Source organism: Nannobrachium achirus, assembly GCF_963921795.1.
Source record: "Nannobrachium achirus genome assembly, chromosome: 20".
NCBI lineage: Eukaryota > Metazoa > Chordata > Actinopteri > Myctophiformes > Myctophidae > Nannobrachium > Nannobrachium achirus.
In genome coordinates, this window is record NC_137827.1 from 30,334,431 (window position 1) to 30,356,156 (window position 21,726).

Genomic DNA, 21,726 nt, shown 5'->3' on the forward strand with positions numbered 1-21,726 from the left:
GTTTAAAAATCACTGTGTGATTGTGGTTTCACTACACGTCATAGTTAACTTGGAGGTGTGGGACTCATGTTTATGTGGGAGAGGAAAAAGTACATGTATACAAGCTTGTTTCATCTAAACGAGGGCCTTAAAGACTTCACTGTAGTGAATGGGAAGGTCTAGCATTGATGGATACTGGTCATACCAGTGTGTTGGAGGTCTTCCCTCCTTCCAAGGTTATCTCCAAGTCTGAAAGGGCTGCATCCACCTCATCCACCTCTTTCTCACTGTTGTTCATGTGGTTGTCTGAAGACATGATTGACAACTTGTTGATGTGATACTGAGGGAGAGAAAGACAAAAAAAGGTCAAATCTGTTGTATTTGTAAACAGAATTTTAGAAGCACTTCACTATTACATACCAAAAATATAGATTATCAACCCGGCCTCAGTTGGTTAACTCTCGAGCAACACAGAAAGCCGCCAGAAACCTTGGCGGCCATGTTTGACATGGAGAGCTCCTTCCACACAGTGAGGTCGGTCATAGTGACAGTTTTGGCATGGTGGCATGGCTACAACCATATCAGACTATATAATCACCCTGTTGATCCTTTAGCTACCTCCCTTATCCAGAGAAAATAAAGGCTGGATATGTGATAATACACGGCGTGCGCAGGACGCGCACGGCGTCCAGGATCGCTCCCGTTCGTCCGGACCGGCCCCTAATGGCGGCGCCCATAGGCGGCCATTATGGTCCCGGCTCCTCCAGCCCATGGTCCAGTCTGGAAGACCTAATCGTTGGGCACTCTCTAGTGGTATAGTACGTGTACTACAGTCTGCAATTATACTTATGCCTGCTGGGTTTCTGTACTCATAACTTGGAAATTAATAATATTCCTGGCAGTATAGGCGCACAAGCATATTGTAAATGGCTGTGTATGTTTTAAGAATATAGCACTGAGCCATGCAGGCACATAACCAGCGAGTAAAGAGTACAATGACGGTGTGTTCCGAGAGACGTTAATGTATGCAGAGTGCTTTTTTTATAGGACAACTTGGGTTGGATAAGTTACATATTGCTATCATGCATCCTATGTTGTGGAGGTCTCTCTTAACCAGCCTTATATGAATGCTATTAGTAATAAAATCACTTGTCCTGGGCATTAAACAAGTGTTTGAGATGCATTCTGCCAGCTCGTCAAATGCCTTATTCGACAGTTTTGCTGATTTCTATAGGGCTTCCTGCTATGCATGTCTCTGGTGGGCAACAACCACTAACCCTTTTTATATAAAGTGAATTGCTCTGTGATAATCACCTCATAAATACTTGAAGGCTCATTTAGGGGTTATGCTTGCAAATGGTGCCAGTATGCACCATGTAAAACCAGACAAGACCAGAGGTTTTGTGATCTGTGAGAAAGTGGCTTTTCTATGAAGGTTGAGGGAGGGGATTTAGGCAATGATTTAGAAGGGGAAATGAGTAGGAGGTTCAGGACACTGCATTCTCAGCGCATCTTTCAATTGTAACCAACTATAAATGTCTTTACTGGGAACACATGTGAGACTGTGGCGATACTGTGGGTTTAAGGAATTGTACTTTTTTCTCTCTCTAACAATGGAAATAGCAAGGCAACAGGTCATGATCCTCCCACTACAGGAGATCTCACCATGGTTTCCTCCTAGCGTGAGTCACCGACACTAAATACAACTTGTTGACAAATGGTATTTATAATGTCAACCCCACACCATCCCCCTCCAATATATGAATGAACAGCTGTCGAGAGAGAGAGAGAGAGAGAGAGTGAGAGAGAGAGACAGACAGCGAGAGACATAAGCTATAGTAAGGTAAGGTTACAGAATGTGGAACAAAGGGTTCTCCATGACAATAAGTCTCTGCCTCTTACATCAACTGTACGTATTATACATGCTCCATTAGGGTGTGTGTGTGTGTGTGTGTGTGTGTGTGTGTGTGTGTGTGTGTGTGTGTGTGTGTGTGTGGGGATGAACAAAGTATTCTCAAAGCCTCTATATCAAGGGTTCCCAAACCTTTGTCTCAGGGCACCCCATGAATAATTTTTTAATCCGAGGTACCCCTACATTATAATTTTCACTCCCAGCACCTTATATTTATAGCATATCGTCGTTGTCGGTGGAAACCTTGTATGTCCAAAACCATTCGTTTTGTATTTATCACCTAAAAAATTTACAAAACTAGTGAAAACAGCAGATCTACAAGCACACAACGCCTCGCATCGTGGCGGTCTTGTATGATGAAGCAGGGCTTTCCTTTACCAAAAGACGTACACATGAAACTTGGAGATACGAGGTTTCTGCCCGACAGTGACGATATTTTAGTGATTATGTTGCGAGGAAAACGTTGAGTTAATAACCATTTTGGTTAGAACTGACCAACTTAACATTGTACTTCAAGTACAGTAAAATGATACTAAATATTTTTTCAAGTGATTAACGCACGTGAATTAATTGCTAAGCCACACATGACACAGGCGATACCTTGCTAACATCAGTCACCCAGCTACAACACACGGGCAATCACTAGCCAGCACTCTCAGTGAGGCTCAGCCAGGCACACACCCCTTCTGACCCATGCCGGTGAAACCTTAGCTGTCGCAAACATCGGCCTCATACTACCCAACTGAAATATAATAAGAGAGCTAGCACCGAGCTAACAGACAGGTAGCGACAGACTAGCTGCTAATCTAAACACAGCACGCGGATTAGCATTTTTAGCTAGCGCCTCATGAGGGCGAAACAGGAAACCAGCTACTGTACTGTAGGTGTAATTATAACCATCCTCTGATGAAAAACACCTAACACCTCTGAGTGTACGTGGGCTGCTTGTTGAGGAATTCGAGCAGGTCTCTGGCTCAGGCTAGTAGGGGTGGGTGGTCTGAGCGGAGGGTCTCGATCCAGTGGCTCAAGATGCTCTATAATTACCACAGGGGTGAGGACAGGGTGGCGTCCTCAGGTCTTGGCACCCAAGCTTTACGATGGTCGGAAATAGCACCCCCAGACTGAGGGTGCAACTTGAGGGGGCAAAAAGGGTCTCATTCACTTCTAACTCACTTCCCCCTTTTCCCTCGACTCTGTTCTCACCATGCATCTTCTATCATTAGATTACACTGTTCAATAAAAACAGCCATGAGCTTTATGTCTACAACATGACTAAAGTTACTGGAGAGAGAGCACTCATGTTAGTGGGCCAGATGTCTGTCATTTTAGAAGGTGACAGCTTTATGTTTTGTAGTTTGCTGTACACACAATTAAGTTAGAAGCTCCTTAATTGCCTTGAGACTGGATCTCATTTTAGTGAAGTGTTGGAAACTCTACAACCAAAACATTTACTGTATATCATATATTACAGTACGATTGGAAAAACAGTGCGATATGGAACAAGCGGCGACAGACGCACCCCGGCCGGACGGGGCTTAACGCACGGCCTGGGAAACGAACAATATTTCATTTTTTTATTTCATTTTTCTCTTCTTCACATCACTTATATGGCCATTCAGTGGATCAGTCAGTTAAGGAATATATGTTCAGATAAATGCAATTATACTATACTCCATTTAATTCAGTGGGGCTAAGTGAATTACTGTTCTGCAAATTAACTATAATGAATAATTCATTAGGGACATTTTGTTCAAAAGCCTTGTGATACTGTAGCAGCCCACAGGGAGGATGGGCGATAATACCCTGATTAGCTCTCCCTCTCTGCAACAATGTAACAATAGCCAACTTTTAGTATGCATACCACAGCAGAACAGACTCGGCTCTGGGCTGAACGCCCATCCAATTCATTAGCTTGTGGTTGAAAAGGCAATTTGCCTGATGAGAAGAGAACTGCAGGTCCTCAGACACTGACAATGCAATGCTGAATTCATTCACACAGACACACACACACACACACACACACACACACACACACACACACACACACACACACACACACACACACACACACACACACACACACACACACACACACACACACACACACACACACACACACACACACACACACACAGAGTCCATTTACCTGCAAGGCAGCGAACATCATCATTTCCTCCTCGGTGCATTCTATTTCCTCCAGCAGAATGGCCCATTTGGACTGTTCATACAACTGGTTCACCCTGATGGCATCATACTGCAGGGATGAGTGGAGAAACACAAACACACACACCCCCAGTCAATTGTATGTACAGGAGGACACAATACCCATGTATAGGTGAAATACTTTGCACATAATTCTTTGTGTTCGTTTTATCCATCTTGGGAGCATCTGATATGTGCGGTTTACAGCATCACAACAAGTCTTTAGTTCCAAGTACCTGAACCGAAACGTCTTTTATGTTGACTTTCAAATATCTTTGATGATAAGATAAACTTTCTGGCATAACAAACCCTAACAAACTGACACCCAGGTTATTACTAGCCTGGCATGGCCAGACGAATACTATTTTTTGCAATGGCAGATTCGTCTGGTTTCCAGGCTAGGTACTTACACACCGGGAGTGTGACGAATTATCCAAAAATGATATATATAATATTTCACATCAAACTATTAATTTGGTGACACTAAAAAGGTTGATGTTATTATTTTCAGTGAAAAATTTACTCACAAATAATACTCACACAAACAGCACTTTAAAGCCCTTTGCACACAGGACAGTTGCGTTTTTTTCGTTTGCGGCATGAATAAAACGCATTGGATTTGGTTGGTGTGCAAGGCTGTGCGGAATCGGCGCTGCAGATCCAATAAGGAGTCATAAAAGGAGTGATGAGTTTTTTACCGCATGCGACAAGACGCACGAATCGAACTGGGTTCGATCGAGAAAAAAACGCACGGCGGCAGCCACTCGTCGCACGGCTAATTCGGAGCCGGTGTGCATGAGGTCATAGAGAATCATTGTTTTCTTTTCAAAAAATTATATTGTCCGTTTTATCCGTGCGGTTAAACGCGCCTGTGTGCAAAGGGCTTAAAGTAAAGAAAGTGAATAAAATAAACCTTTGTGTAAGACCTTTAGTTAGGTAACGCAAATCAGAGACAGGCATTCCATCCTAAAACTGTGAATTTGTCAGCTTCTGTAGCTGTACTGCTAAGGTTTGCCAGGATCTTCAGTGAGCTTGCCATTATGCAGTTATTTCCTTTCGTCAGGTAAAATGAAACAATAGAGAATCATGTGGTCTGCTGTGTCATCAGTGTGTATCCTCTAAAAGGATTTTAAGCTTATTTTATGCATTGTTAGATAGTGTACAGGGGAGAAGGAAGAGAGGGTGGGGTGGATGTACTGTAGCTATGTGGGAGCAACACAACACAAATCATGAGTCCATGATCACATTGTTGAACCCATGATGTTGTGTGTATGTGGTACGTTCTTTAGCACTGTGAAGCACCAGGACTACCATACCAGTAAGACTCCCTAATCGGGAGATAAGCGACCGTTGGTCGCTTATCTCCATAAATAGGCCAAAAAGTAGTTTGTGCAAAATCGTCCTGATGGTGGCGCTAGATGGGACAGATGCGTTGTGATTACATGACTGTAGAGATACTGTGTACTGGTGTGCATGATTTTAGGGCAAAATCTGTAGGAGCAGGGTGACTGTAGAGATACTGTGTAGTGGTTTGTGTGATGTCTTCAAATCTTGTGTGTTGTCTTCATTGAGTTTGGGAGAAATGCCAATACTAGCATGCAAGATGCAAGCTCTCCTGCTAAAAGTAGACACACCCACAGGCAGATCTTGATAGTGGACCCAGGTCTGTTTATTTAAGCATGGAGGCTCATCCTTCCTGGACTCCCTGGTGTGAAGGGGTGTGTGTGTGTGTGTGTGTGTGTGTGTGTGTGTGTGTGTGTGTGTGTGTGTGTGTGTGTGTGTGTGTGTGTGTGTGTGTGTGTGTGTGTGTGTGTGTGTGTGTGTGTGTGTGAGAGAGAGAGAGAGGACAGTGGCAACATTCCTTGCCACTTGGCAGGTCACACATTATGTTTGAGAGAGAGAGAGAGAGTGTGTGTGTGTGTGTGTGTGTGTGTGTGTGTGTGTGTGTGTGTGTGTGTGTGTGTGTGTGTGTGTGTGTGTGTGTGTGTGTGTGTGTGTGTGTGTGTGTGTGTGACACAGAGAGAGCAGCCCCGTTGGGGTGGTCATTTGGTCATTTTTGCACATTTGGTAATTTTTTACACCTGGGGGTCCCCCAGGGACCTGGGGGTCCCCGAAACTCCGGGGGTCCTTGGAGGTTGTAGTTTGGCAGGCAAGGAGTGTGTGTGCAAAATCTGGCATGGATCGGGGCAACGGTTGCAGAGATATGAGCAGGGCAAAAGTGTGACGTGTGACGTGTGACAGAGGGAGTGACGGAGGGAGTGACGGAGGGAGTGACGGAGGGACAGCCGGTGGAGGTTTGGATAGTGTGCAAGTAACTGCGACCTACGGTCGCAATAACTATCCAGCTATTGAGTAAGGATCTGTGGGTCGTACCTTGGGGTTGAGGTCAAAGAAGCTGTGATATTTAAACCGCAGCAGAAGCACCTCGTTCTCCTTCACATCCTGCTCCATCAGGGACCTGGACGAGTCCAACCATCTGCAAAGACACAATGCACACTCACCGCGTTAAAACCCAGTATGAAGGTTCAGTTGCGTTACAATCCACAAATAAGATGTTTTCATGAATTCCACTGAAGCTTGGCTCACCCCTGGTTGATTTTGGCCTTGTCCAGGAGGGACTGATGCTTGTAAAGTTTGGCCAGGATGTCGGGCGAGGAGATTGGCTGGCTGACGGCGAGAATGCTGGGGTTGCCCTCTGAGAGGGGGCTGTCCCCAAACCAGGCGGTGGTGGGTGACAGGGGGCTTCCATCTCTGGAGTCGTAGGTTGGTGTCATGGTCTTACTGTACAGACCTGGGCTCGAGTAGATGCTCCCTGGAAGACACACAGTCATTGGTTAGTCACAAAATGTGGTGGACTGAAGTGGTCATTTTTGCCACTCATCACACAGCAGTCAATTCATGTAATGAAATATCCAAGCTTTTTTGCAAAGGAATGCACAACAGCATCGCATTTCTTTAAAACGCTTGTAGAACAGCTATATTAGCGAATTACATAATTTGCCTTGATTCGTTAATCTATTAAAAAATAAAAAGAATAATAATCCCCAAGAAGATGATGGATAGTTGCTTAGTGCCTGCAAAGACTACAATGGCTGAACATTTTCACAACAGCACACACAGTTGCAACCCCATCAGACCATCAACTAGGTCACTTCTGCTGATAGCGAGATTGATGCACGTCAGGCATGCAGATGATGCACAATATGATCACACTCGCCCACTTGCTCACAATGAAAAACCTGCAATATTGCACTGCACACAGCAAATTACATCACAACCAGCCACAGGGAGGAGGGAGGGAAGGAGATGAGGCGAGGACACAAGGAATTTAATGTTGAAAAAAAGGGCACAGAACAAAAATATTAACTTGTACATTATAAATATAACATTTGACCACAAGAATCCTAGCATGTCATAATAGGTAAACATTGCCCAAAAATAGTCAGATATTCGATGAATGTGTTGTGAGCTTGTAGAATTAATGAAAAAAGTAATAGAAAAAACATGGCCCCTCACATATTAGGAGGGCCGTATAAGTCACCAGAACCAAGAATGGGTTTTCGATGAATCTATCATGGTTCAAATGGAGTTTGAAGTTACAATGGGCTTGTATAGGAAGGGGGTGTGTCTGATAAAATGAATATCAAATATCTGAATACTGATTCAAATAACTTAAAGACTGTCTGGGGTGTTCACAAAAGCCTGAAGACGTTTCAAACATGTTTGAAAGTGAAATATCACTTTAAGTAGTTATGTCTAACAATGACTGTTGCGTCATGCTGTCGGAAATATAAATTAACCCTGGATTTGGACTTCTCATAGATGAATAAATGCAAGATCAAACAGAAGCTGTCACACTTCCTCTTGGCTGGCTCTGTGAAGTGCTTCTGGTCCAGATGAATGGCCACACACTGACCAATACCCCCACTCCCTGTGTATGTCTGTGTATTGGGTCAAGCAGCAACAGTGGCCAAACCACATTTTTACTAAAAACAGGAAGTGAGCTCTGTGTGTGTGTGTGTTTGTTGAGGTCATGAGAACAGGGTCCAGGCTATGGCAATTCATCCCTAGAGGGAAGGTTTTTGGGGAGGCCGTTTAAGGGTTCTTTCGAGGCTTCTCTCTAATGCAGAGTTCATCAGGTCATGGAGAGTACTCCCATGTCCCCTACGGTCTCTGGAGGAATCCCAAGTATCCAGAGAGAAAAAGTATAGATGAGGCAACGAGGCAATCCCACGTTTACTCTCACCCGTTTGACCGAGTCCAACACAGGGTGAAAGGCATGGAGAATGTTAACATGCCTCCACTCCCTAATTCTCTCACACCGGGGGAGTGGTAGAGGGTTTACATGGAAAAAGCTGGACCACCCGGAGCTGTGAGGCCTCGATGTAAACTGGGGGGGGGGGGGGGGGGGGATCAACAAATGAAAGTGTCTCTCTGTGTGCAAGCGTGTGAACGTGTGTGTTTCTTTTATTTGAGGAGATATAATTTATGACCATTATACCCACTATGTTGAGTTCTAAAAAAAAGGACAATATTGTGAATTTTTAAAGTTAATCTTATTGTTCTGTTGAGGAGGATGTAAATATGTTTTACACTTCCCAATGAGTTTTTTTTTTTACAGGTGATTTTTATCAGTTAGCTCAGTCTAAACACACAGAAAGGAAATGTCCGATTTTCATACACTACTATGGTATATGTCCTCCTCACAATAGAACAATATGACTCATTATCTGTGAAATTGTCTTCAACATTGTTACTAGAACATTATAATATAATAGTTCCTGCGTGCTTCAAAGTGACCAGGTGTCCACAGCAAAACAACAAACATCAGCAGTGAGCCTTCTTGTTCTGGTTATAATGGAACAAGAATTTACTTAAGTTATAATGGGCGTTTATGAGCTTTGAGTTGAATTCTGACGGGAGGCAAAGCTTTTGTCATGTGACCACCAACATCAGCTGACTTCCTCTGTTGGAGCAGTCAGGTGACGTGGCAGCTGGTTCCTATGGTTATGGCTTGTCAGGTGACCCTGAGCACTCCAGCTGTAGGGGTGAGGGTTGGAGGAGGAGGAGAGGGGAGGCAAAGGAAGGAGGAAGAGGAAGCAGTGCAGAAAACATTAAGGGACAGAAGAGGACAGCTTACCTTTGACAGGTCCGATGTATATTATCTCAGAGGCTAAGATGGAAGGGGAGAGAAAGACAGACAGGGAAGAAGTAAAGAAAAGCAATGGAAGAAGGCAAGACAAGAGAGGAGAAAAGAGAAGAAAATGCAAAATACAGGAAAATAGAAGAACGAGGAGATCGGTGCCATGTTTCCATGGCCAGCACCAACTGCCAGCCTCGGATGACTAAGTTTGCCCAATCGTGGCTCCATCATTTCCATGCACCCATTCATAGCCATTCAAACCCAACGTGGCAGATTAGAAACCCAGGCAGGGCAGGGTGTTGGTCAATGTAATATATATACAGGTATATACGCCGCAGCACAGCTGTGCACTGCTGGAAATCTAAGGGATGTCATTCTCCATACTGATATACGTCGAGAAGTGACAGGCCAAATGAGAACATAGTCTTTTTGACTCATATTGAGGATTAGTAACATGGCATTTAAACTTGAAATGAACGATACTGTTAAGATTTAGGTATTGTTGCATACAGGACTGGTGTTTCTAAAATGACCAACCCAAAGATGGAGGTTGTGGTTTTGGAACTAAAAGATGCCACGGCCCGTCTAAGAAAAGTGATTATGCGCACATGGTCGTACTTTTGCTAAATAATTAACTGTTTCCATCAAAGACCATGTTCAGGCTTTTGTCTGAAAGAACATCTTTGATTAGATTACTTTGCCTACGCACCTGTCACTAAGACTTTTATTCAGGTTTGCAAAAGACATCTGTTTCCATATGACATAAAATATATAAGTAGTTGAAAAGGGGAGATTTAGCAGTGGACAAACATGACGAGGAGGACTGCAATATGGTCTGCCTCTGGGTCTCTGCATGCCTCTGTGGGGTGGAGTGGAGAGGTACAAACAGCAGCAGTTGGCTGCAGGGGTGAGATTAGTGGTTCTGGTTGATCAGGCAGAGGGCTGATTGCGTCGCAGCCTCTCTGTACAGCATGGCCCTTGTGATTCCTATCAGGAGACCCGGGGTAAGAGGCCAGGCCCTTCCCCACAGGGGGATGGAATAACTCCATGCAACTTGGCCATGAAATACACAGTCTACTATGGTAGCATGTGATTCACAGGGAGGGGGTGGTAGCATGTGTGCGCCTGCATGTATGTACTGTAAGTATGCGTGTGTGTGTGTGTGTGTGTGTGTGTGTGTGTGTGTGTGTGTGTGTGTGTGTGTGTGTGTGTGTGGTGAGTCAGAGAAAAGGAGATAGGGAGAGGACGAGAGAGATAGGGAGAGTACAACATCGGCACAGGAAAACAGATTCTGCACATTCCTCTTAATGCTCTGTTCTTTTTCACCACCGTAACGTGACCACAATCACCCACTGAGAAGAAGAAGTGTATTTTTTCAAGCGGTGCACTGGGGGTGGCAGGAGTTCACATCTAGACCGAAGGGAAGTGCATGCAGAGAGACAGTAATGAAACCCACCCTTGAGATGGAGAAGAGACAAAACACAGGGTGTGAATGTCGCGTGCTAGCTCCTGAAATAAACATGGACTTTAACTCCTTCTGCTCTGTGTGCTCTTGGCTCAGTGCAATATTGTTTTTAGCGATACATTAGCGCTGTCCTATATAGAGTGTTGGCTCTCTAGTTTGCTGTTCATTTCAGCGCACAAAAACACATCTCCATGTACAAATGTTGTGATAAAAGTAAATTAATGTATCTTTTATTTTTAATCTTGTATTGACTGGAAGAGTCCACAGTAAAATCCTAAGTGTTCATTTATACATTTGTAACTCTGAGAGGGTCCAACATGGACCATGTGGTTCCATTTGTTTACTCTCACTGTGCAGAGCTTCAAACAGAGGTCTGATAAACTCATACCCTGTCGGTGGGGAAAGGGTAGAGAACTTGAGCAAAGGACGTAGAAGGGCAGCTCGGGCAGGGCAGGGGAGGGGTGGAAAGACGCTCTCTACCAAACCAGACAATGAGCCCCATTCACATTGCCTTATAGAGTTAGCAAGTTATTGAGTGAGTGTCCCTGTCCCCTAATGCTAACTCTAATGAGACAGCAACATGGCCTGTCCTGTTCTGCTGCTCTCAACTCACATGGCTGTAACCGTCTCATCACTGGTGCAGGGACAGAGGCAGGCAGTGTGAGTATAGCTGTAGTTGTGTGTAGCCTGGTTTGGGTTTAAAATGGCAGCGTGACCAACTATGTGTGGAATCTCAGCCATTCTTCGTCCACCCTGCCAAGGAGTGCAGAGAGCCAGGTCTGCAGCTCCCACGGCGGCGGCCTCAAACTCACACATTCTTATTTGGTCACTAGCCGAAAACAGGGTGCAGCAATCTGCAGCTTTAGTGGTTACGAACCACAGGGGCAATTAGAAAAAAAAGAGGAAAGATGCTCTGTAAAGAACCAGAGGAACCTGCTAGGCAACCTGTTGCAGACATTAAAAAGGACATTATTACACCTTTCAAATCAAGTGGAGAAAATACAACTACTCCATACAGTGCAAAGCACAACATGAAATGTTATAGCACGAAGTCTAAGTAACATTATTTGGTTTAAGAAAAGGTGTTAAATGGCTCATTATAGTAATTATTGCTATAGGGTTCAGTAACAGGAATCTCCCCATCTCTTCATTTTCTCTTAGTAAACAAAAAATGTTCCTGTCAAAAGACACATTTCATCCAATCAGGAGAGAGAACTCCCTAACCCTATAAAAGGATACAGGATACACAAGTGCAATTAGAAGTGATGAAAGAAAAATATGAACAAAACTGGACTACTATAAAATTTAAGCTGAAGTTGTTGTTTTTTTTTTACACCACCTTTAATTTAACTATTGATTTAACCATAACACATTCAGAGGCATTTCACAGAGCCAAACTTAACCATATTGTGCTGCTACTGTATGGAGTTTTTGCTTTGGACAAAAGGAAGGAGGGGAAGCTATGATGAGTGGTGAGGAGCTCTGGGCCTCTGACATTACCTGATCCAGGGGTTAGCAGAGGACCCTCCATCTCCAGAGCCTGTTCCTCAGCCTCCTCCAGCTTTTTCTTCTTCTTCTTGGGATCACGAGGCTTACGCAGTAGTGACAGCTCCTCTGGGTGGCGAATATCTGAAGGGTGGGGCGGTCAGATGGAGAGAGGGGGAGAGACAGAGTCCGTCAAAGTTTTGATTTGTCACATAAACAGCACTTTGCGTAGCAACAGTGTTAAGCCACCCAGACCTCAAGAGGAGCAGATGTGTCACTATGGGTCACCAAAGTCATCATTTAGGATTCTTTCAACTACTAGCTTCAAATAAACCACAGCATCAAGGACAAAATGAGAAACACACACACACACACACACACACACACACACACACACACACACACACACACACACACACACACACACACACACACACACACACACACACACACACACACACACACACACACACACACACACACACACACACACACACACACACACACACACACGAATCTCCAACTGCAGTGAATAAGGAGGTCAATAAGGGAGAGAAAGGCAAAGAGTGAAGGGCTAGGAGAGAGGGAGCGAGAGAGAAAGAGAGAGGAGGGTAACAATCACGAACAGCTGTGCACATGAGGGGTGGAAAATGTCAAATCCCTTTTCTCAGGACCCCAACAAATCTAATACTAGCTGTAAATCCCAAATGGTGAATGGTCTTCATTTCTATGGCACCGTTATCAAAAATGCTTCATAATGTGCAATACATTCACACAGACACATTCACACACACAGAGAATGGAGATAACGATGCAAGACCAACCTGCTCATCAGGAGCAGAGAGGGTACACACAACAACATGATTTCTCTCTCTCTCTCCCCCCCCGCCCCGCACATTGTTTGATACTACACAGTCTTTGATAACTATCATTACATAATGCTCAAGTGGCACTAACACAAACACTGCCCATGTCAAAACACCTCCAAATCCATTGTATGACAGACTAGGTGAGATGCGACAACTAAAGTAAACAGTAATACTGTATCTGCTACACACTGTGTGTGTGTGTGTGTGTGTGTGTGTGTGTGTGTGTGTGTGTGTGTGTGTGTGTGTGTGTGTGTGTGTGTGTGTGTGTGTGTGTGTGTGTGTGTGTGCGCGCGTGTGCGTGTGCAAATGGAATTAAGCTTTGCTATGAGCTGTGTAATATCAGTCCGTTACACACACCAGGTTTCATATAATGACTAAAGCAGAAAAGACTCACTGTCTGGACTTTATTTTCTCTTCACTTTTCATCCATCACTCCTCCCTCTGAGGCTAGGAAGCCAAGGAGGAGATAAGGAAGGAAGGAAGCCGAGGAGTCAAGGAGCCAGTAATGATGCGTTAGGGAATAGGATAGGGATTGAAGGAGCTATCCCTCAGCTGCAGTAATGACGCTTTAGGACGGGGTTTAGGGCGGTTTGTAGAGGCAGTGGGTGAGGCTGCCAGAATGTGTCTGAACACTGAACAGACAGATGAGCATAGTCGAAAAGCACAGCTGGGCCTTCAGCTGGATTCACTCTCATTTGGAAATTCCATTCTACCAATCAGGGAGGTGGCTGATATTTGAGAAAGTTTATTTCACTGCACTCACTTTTGTTATCTACAGAAAAGAGATTCTCATTCAAATCTGATCACATGAGGTCAACCGATATGGAAAGGTGTTTAAGACTCAGAGATAGTGATATTGACAGAGATTTGACAGAGATGGCAAGAAAGAGAGAGAGACATTTAGCAAGACAGAGAGAACGAAAAAAAGCAGAGGAGTCTGAATCCTAAGGAGAAGAGACAGGACTTCTTGGCTTGGCGAGAATTGCTTGTTTAGTTTGTGTAACTAAAGCAAAAGCATTCCAGAGGTTTTAAGGACTACCAGATGGGCGCTCACGCTCTCCCTCCTCCCTCCTCCCCACTCCGTCTACACTCTAGCACAAGTGCTGTGCCCTTATACAGCCATGCGAGTGCAGGCGTTCAGCCTAGCTTTAGCCCCACGTTGGGCTGCGTGAGGATGGGGCACAGCCAAGTGTGTTGGGCTGAGTGCGTGTGCACATGTTTGTTTTCCGCCAAGGCATTGCAGAGGCATGTGGCATTTTACTACAATGTCAAACAACCATGTCACATTCATTTATCATTCCTGTGATCTCATGTCAACACCATCTACAAAGTGAAATCAATATAAAACCTCTTAAAATGTAATATTTTTGGAATCTATAGGGCATACACCAATGGGCATGGCTTGGATGATTACAGGATTTTTGCGTAGGGATGAAATAATGTAGCATTTTTGGGTGTGATACCAATGCCCATAATTGGTACTGTTAAGTAAATCAACACCCTCTGATAGATCTGACAATAATGACTCATGATATTGCTTTCCAGTATTATTCATTATCAAATAACCATCTCTCAAATAAATAATTTGAATACCATCAGTGCATTATTAGTAGAATAGGTGGACCAAATCGGTGATGAGCCGATATTGGTGAATAATGTCATGGGGCCCCTGCATAGTAAAATCCTCAGGTAATTCCAAAAACGAATTATTACCTGATGCAGGCCAGATAAACCCTGTTCTGCAAGCATTTATAAACAAATACAAAATAAAAGTTAAAATAATATTTTCAACACTAGTCAAGAGTGCGTTGGTATGTCTGGTCCGGTACGTTGTATGTAAAATATGGCAATAACCCGGCTCACACACACTCACACACCTACACAATTAGCCCATTCCCTACTTGCAGAACATCTTCTATATTCCATCTTCCAGAGTTGTGGCAGTGGCCAGGCTTCCAGCCAAGGGAGAGGGGATTGACTCAGTGCCAGCAATGGTTGCTTGGTCTAACTCCGTGGAACAGATGATTCACTGGAGTGAGTATGACCCGACCACAGAGGAATCACAAACACCGTCATATTCTAATTTTATAACACCGTGGTTTACCATGTACAAAGACAGAGACCCTACATGGTGAGAAAAGTTAAGAAGAGATGGTTTTATCGCCTCTCTCCATCAGATCACTTCATCAGCAGAGTTGGATTTTAACCTGCTTGTGCGGCTGTGAGTGTAATTGATCGGCCAATATCCTGGAGCGCTAAATCAAGAGCTTGTTCTGAGGTGGATTGATTAACAGGAAAAGGACCATGACAATAATGTAAATATGTATCCGATACATACACCATTATTAGTACTGAAGGAAAGCCAGACGTCAGTAACCAACACGATGACTCTGCAAAAAATGTTATGTGGTACATTCTACTACTTCAGGCTAACGAGTGTAAGAGCATCTCTTCCCCATTCCAACGTTGTGATGAAATCCTATTAAAAAGAAAAATAATGTTCTTCAATTTAAAAGTTGGAAGCTGAGGCCAAAACCACACTTCTGTGATATGAAAACAGTGGCCAGGACACTTGGGCCAGTCAAGCAGGCCGCATGGCGATGGTCCATAAATCAAGTGGACCACTGTGACGCAATGCCTATTACTGAAGCTTACAGCGATTTTTCTTTTTCTTTTACTGCAGTCCCCTGTCGCTGCCAATCCCCACTGTTGGTCTGGGGAGGGTGTAGACCACCTCTTGCCTCCTCTAATATACGTGGAGTTGTTCTTTTCACCTGACAGCCAAGAGTTTCACTGGGAGAGCCTAACACGTGGAGGTTCATGCCATTTACTCACAAAAATATTATCAGCTATTATAGGTGATTTGGTGTAGAGTTAAAAATGGGGGGAGGGGGGTTACAGCCCCCTGGAGGATGTGTGTCAATGAAGTACTGTATATAGGATTAAGGGGATAAGCCTGAGAGTAAAAATGTACCCTTTGGCCTTCATCTTGGTTTACTTTTGCAACATTTACTCCATTTTACTATGAAGCCTCCTCAGCTGTCTTCCTTTCCCTTAACAACTTATGCCCTGTTTTATACTATTCAAAACTAGCTGATCTACAAGCTCATAACATGTCGTAGACCTGCAATTTTCATGTCCAAAATAGGGATGCCAGGGTGAAAGCGGTTAAACAGTCTTCTGTGCTTTTCTTCATCCTTCCTCATTACCCCTGCCCTTTTTGTCTTAAACTATTAGTCTCCGTCTCTCCTCTGTAGCCTCCAGGTAACGGTGTTCTGCAAACTAATGGCACCACTGCTATGGTTCCTGTCCCCCTACAGTATCTTGGAAACCAGGGCAGGTCAGGACACAGGCAGAACATGGTGCATAACAGACAGGACACTGTGGTTAAGTGGAAGCAGTGTGACTGCCATTATCCATAAATGATGTTCATTTTTACTGCATTTTGCAGTGGAACGTGGTTAAGCAGCACTTTGTACCACCTCACGCTCCCCGGTCCACAGTGTCATGCGTTTGTGTTTGGTGAAGACTGTATTTCCTGCATGTTGTCAGGTGTACTGTATGTTCACGTGTGGATGTGTATCTGTGAGGTTACACACACATTAAAGTGTTTGGTGAATGAAGCATCCAATTTGTCAAAACAGGTCAAGGTTGTCATGGCCGAATGTGACTCATTGACAGACAAATATAAAATGGCTGTTTCAATGTGATCGTTTAATGTGGCCATTCTATTTCAATCAAGATAACAGAAAGATTCTTTGGACTTTAAATAAGCACAGTTCTTAGATCTTTAAAAGAAAGAATATAAAAAAAAGATAATAAAAAATAAAAACATTACTGAGGAAAAGAAAAAGCTTAACCTAATACATGCGAGATCAATAAAGTCTTCACTCCTCTATCTGTGCAAGTGACAAGAAAAATAGGCAATACGATGCATGATCTGAAGGCTGCCCAAGAAAATCATCACAGTTCAAAGTCAGAGTGTAACTGAGTGACTTTAGCCAGTACCATTACAGTATCTCTTCTGTGGCCATTCCCAGCCGGCCCAGATGGACCGTGTCTGTGTGCCAGGGGGGAGACTAAACACAGCTGCAGTGGACATGGGAGAAGTACAGCAGCGATAATTGGTTTGATCCATCTAACTTACTGTAGAGCAGCAGGTACAGTAGGGACTGTACAGTAAGCTCTACTCGTGTGTAGGAGATTCACTATCAGGGCTTCGGGGAAATGCATGAGAGAGTGAGAGAATGGGATGAGAAATAATTTGTGAATAATAATATATTAATACTGAATATGTGTTTGAGTGTGTATTTATACTGTATATTATATAGACACACACACAGAGCTAATTAAGTGTTATATTGTGTATTTACGGGAGAGAGAGAGAGAGAGCAGAGGACCTTCGAGGAAGAGGATGATATAAGGTTGCCAACTCCCACACTGAAGGAGTGAACCTGGAATTTGTTTTGCACCAGGAGACAGCTTCTGCAAGACCAACTGCAGCGTCCAGAGTGAAAAGCCCCTTGAAATCAATCATTGAGGAAAGAGGAGAGAAGTTACTATCACAGCTGAAAGGAAACTCCTGTCTCCCATCCTCTCTCTCTCTCCATCAGCCTCTTTTCCCAGTAGCATATCTCAAGTCCTTCCTCTCTCTCCCTGTCTGGAGTCAAGGCCAGTTGGACAGGTCGTCACCTCTTCCGGTCTGTTCTGGCTCTCCATGCTCAGCAGCTCTCATGGTCGAGTTATATTTGGCTGTGTGCAGGTGTCGCACATCGGAAAGAGCCGACATACAAGCCAACGACCCGCTGCAGTGCAACACGTTCTGAGCTTGTTGATCTTCTATTTTCGGTGTACAACAACCGTGTGCAACTAAGTATAAACTAGGCAACTGGCCTGGGAAACACACAAAAACTGTTTTTGATGTCCCCGGATAAGGGTAAGATTTAAACGTCCTGCATAGACCAGTTGGACAAAAATGTAAAATCACTTTAGCTTCACTGTGCTAATCTGAGAATAAAAGTTATTCTTCCGGTAGGAGACTGTGGGGGGGAGTAAAGGTGAGATAAGTGCATTAGTGATGCAAGTTAGTAGTGATGCATTACACTACCATGGGCCTTCATTGCTACCCTAAGTCACGTTGCGACATCCCGGCATGCGCCAAGTCAGCCAAAAGCAATTTGTCCTGAATTTCTGTGGAGCTAAAATAGATTTATTACAGAAGAGGTAGACACATTCCTAACTAGAACAGACCAAGAGCTGCACAACTCGCTTTTACCCTGCAGTACCTCCCCCTTTTGAAAAACAATCTTTTCGTGTATTTATGTTCCACTGAATCTGCTATTTGTTATATTCATTTCATGGAACTTCAAATTTGGCCCTTTCTGCCTTAAAAGAAAAAGGCACAGTTCTGTACCTGAGGCCAATAAAAGCATGAGCCCTTTTAACGGAGCTGCAATATTCTGCCTTGTGAAAATGGGGGGGGGATAGGGTTCCTCACACCTGGATGTTCCCTGAGACAGTGAATGGGGAGCAGGGTCTGGAGACGGCTAGGAAAGTTGGGTGTGTGTTACAGGGTCAGGGGGGCCTGGAGCTCCACTGAGTGACCTTTGACATCTCTCTGACAGGGCAGCAGGGAACCAGTTGATGAGAAATATTTATAATGGACCTGTTGGACCTCTGGGTGGTACTCGGCCCATAGGGGGGGGGCACTTAATATGGGCTGGAGGGTTGAACGACACCCAGCGATGGTCAGAGAGAGAAGGAAAGATTGGCACATGCTACAGGTTCATTTTTACACTCAGGATTTGACAGTACACACAATGCACAGTTGTATGTGTCTTATGCATCTCGCGCAGTACACATGCACAGGTGTGCGTGTCTAGTGAAGTGTACATGCACAGTTGTGTGCATTTAGTGCAGCGTACATGTACAGTTGTGTGCATTTAGTGCAGCGTACATGCACAGTTGCGTTTACATAGTTGTGTGTCTTGTGCAGTGTACATGGATAGTTGTGCTTCTAGTGCAAAGTACATTAACAATTGTGTACCACTAGTGCAGTGTACACGCATGTTTGTCATGTGAATAGTTGTGTCCTGCGCACGCGTGTGGCTGAGTCAGACTGATAATCTCTGTTTATTAAACAGCAGTAAGACAGATTGGGCTTTGGCTCCAATGGCACGTCAGGGCTATCACTGAGGAGGTGACTCCTCCTCAGTGGAGGTGACTCCATCCACCAACAGGGTTTGTTTGATATAAGGATGACAAATGAATGACGGTTTTGAGCACAAAATCCATTCTCCATTTCTATGGTCTTATTGTGACCATTTACTATCAAACCGGGCAGATCCTGACGGCCAGTTAGTCAGTAGGTAGGTAACGCCTCAAGGTCTATAGCTGACCTGTTGTGACATCACATTGTTGACCCATAATTTGGCAATGCCCATATATGGATGCTCCATATATGGCCAAGACAGAATTAATTTACAAATGCCTCCATGTCCATAGCTGACCTGCCCATATATGGAGATCCCTGATGTCATCAATATTAAGACCATACCATGAATGTAGTCTCATGTGGTCATGTGACATCTATGATGTCAGACATCAGTCATATCCATATTTGGGAAAATACTTTGTCCAGATTTTGTCCAACTTGTCCGCCCTTAGGGCGTCTTACTGGTACAGTATTTCCCTCAAACATCCTATATTATTCTTTAAGTCCCGCATGTTACTGTACTCACTGAAGGTTTTGCAGATGTCAGAGACGGCCTTGAAGACTCGGTCAGAGAAGTTCACCTTGACCTTCATGTGCTTCATGTTGGGCAGCTGCAGGCGCAGGAGCTTGTGCTGAGGTGTGAACAGGAGTCTGGCGTCGGCTTGGATGCCATACTTGTCCAAGGTCCAGTGGGTTTTCAGCAGCCATGTTTTCTTCTTTTCCCACCACAGAGCATGGTCTGACCAGTCCTTCTTCACATCTAGGAGGTAGAGACAGAATGCAGTGGTTATCAATCATTGCATAATCCATCAGTTGTAGGAAAATTGGTTATACAATACACCATGTTTGACGGCGATGTTCAAGTTTGGCAAATACAAGTCCTGAGTTGATGAGGGGCCTACAGTGATGCCAGATGTGTTTTTTGAGCGGTGGTAAACCACTCCATAGAGTGGCTGTGCGTGTGTCTGTAGCCTTTTTCCTCAGCGTTTTGCAAGCACGACCACCGCTCACTTCATATTGGGTGTGATTTTTTATTGTTTAATCAACTTTAGGAGACCAATAATATATCTAATATATAAAATTGCCAAAGGTGACAGAGAAGGGGACGGCTGTCCCAGACTGAGTGTCTGTGTTTATACCATGGGCCCATAGCCAATCAGAGAGTCAGAAAGGGGCAAAGGGTGACGTAATAACAAATAGTCATATATAAGGGCCACGAGAGGGGCCGTCTATGCCCATAGCATATGCCAGATGGGCATACATGGGCATAAACGGGCATATGACAATAAGCTTGAGGATTGGTGAGCTTCACATGACATTTTGGCCAACCTGACAATACTGTAAATGGGCCAATTTCCATGATTGGTCAAGTTTCACGTGACATAATATCTTACAAAACGAGAAAAGCGGGCGCAAACCTCTAGCCAAAATTAATTTGGCTAAACATCTGTAAAAAGGATGTCAAGATGTAATGTAATGTGGAATTACCTACCAAAGGACATTCTCGCCTCCCTACCCTTTTTGTGTTATCTTTATATGTTTAATAGTAAAGATTCAATCAATTAATCAAATCAATCAATCCAGTGTCATGGAGCCCAGAACGCTTACCTCAATAAATCCAGATTGATTATAAATCAATGTAGATTGCTATTCATATGATGTTTATACCAAGCTACTAGCCAAAGGGCTTTAGCAAGCTGGAATGTAGAGACAATGAGCGTGTAAGTAGAGCCCTCTAGAAGTGTCATGCTACGCTATAGTGAGTGACCTGACATCACCAATATGTCCCTCCCGGGCAGGGGGTCACGTTCGGTAGGTGATTCCATAGAGTTACTGGTATATTTGAGAGGGTGTGCGAAGCAGCGGGAGGAACAAGGGGTAAAGTCAAAGTGAGGAGGAGGGGAAGGACTGAGAGAGTGTGAAAGAGGTTACTGTTTGCGTGACACGGCAGGGATATCAGGTTCATACCTCCCTCTTTGTTCCACAGTCAAGCCATGATCCCTCTAAAGCAGAGACATGCCACCCAAAACCCAACTCCGCTCCCAGTCCTCCGCTTGGTAGGGGCTCAACACAATGGGGATGGACCTGGGGTCTCAGTGTGTGTGTGTCTGTGTCCAACTTCAGAAGGAAGGTGAAAACCGCAGGGATTTGAGGAACTCAAAGCAGCTGTTTTGTAGATCACCTTGCACTGGCTTCTATAAATGCAGTATTGTGATGAGCTGTCTACTTAGGTTCAGCTGCTTTTTATCTATGAATTCCCTCAAAGCCTACAGGAAGAGCAGAAAATGATGAAATCCCCTGCCTTACGAGAGACAGAGGGTTCCGTTAGACCCATTATCAGGCAACAGGTGTCTTTGATGATGCATGCCATATCTATTGATCCCACTAATGGCAAACATTCAGCTCAATATCTTAAGATTTGTGTCAAAACAATAAGACAGTGAAAACAAATAGCAG

General features: G+C 44.2%; 1 protein-coding gene across 1 annotated transcript in view; it reads right to left on the bottom strand.

Moving 5' to 3' along the window:
• The window catches only part of fermt2 (FERM domain containing kindlin 2), a gene marked incomplete at its 3' end in the record, with an annotated part of 56,254 nt that overhangs the window by 9,310 nt on the left and 25,218 nt on the right, over positions 1-21,726 (bottom strand). Inside the window, exons 3-8 of the mRNA XM_080750117.1 lie at positions 19,796-20,029; positions 12,202-12,330; positions 6,680-6,905; positions 6,467-6,569; positions 4,038-4,145; positions 185-319 (exon numbers count right to left, since the gene is read on the bottom strand). Of these exons, the coding sequence (XP_080606243.1) occupies positions 185-319; positions 4,038-4,145; positions 6,467-6,569; positions 6,680-6,905; positions 12,202-12,330; positions 19,796-20,029 (935 nt within the window). The remainder of the gene's footprint in view (positions 1-184; positions 320-4,037; positions 4,146-6,466; positions 6,570-6,679; positions 6,906-12,201; positions 12,331-19,795; positions 20,030-21,726) is intronic.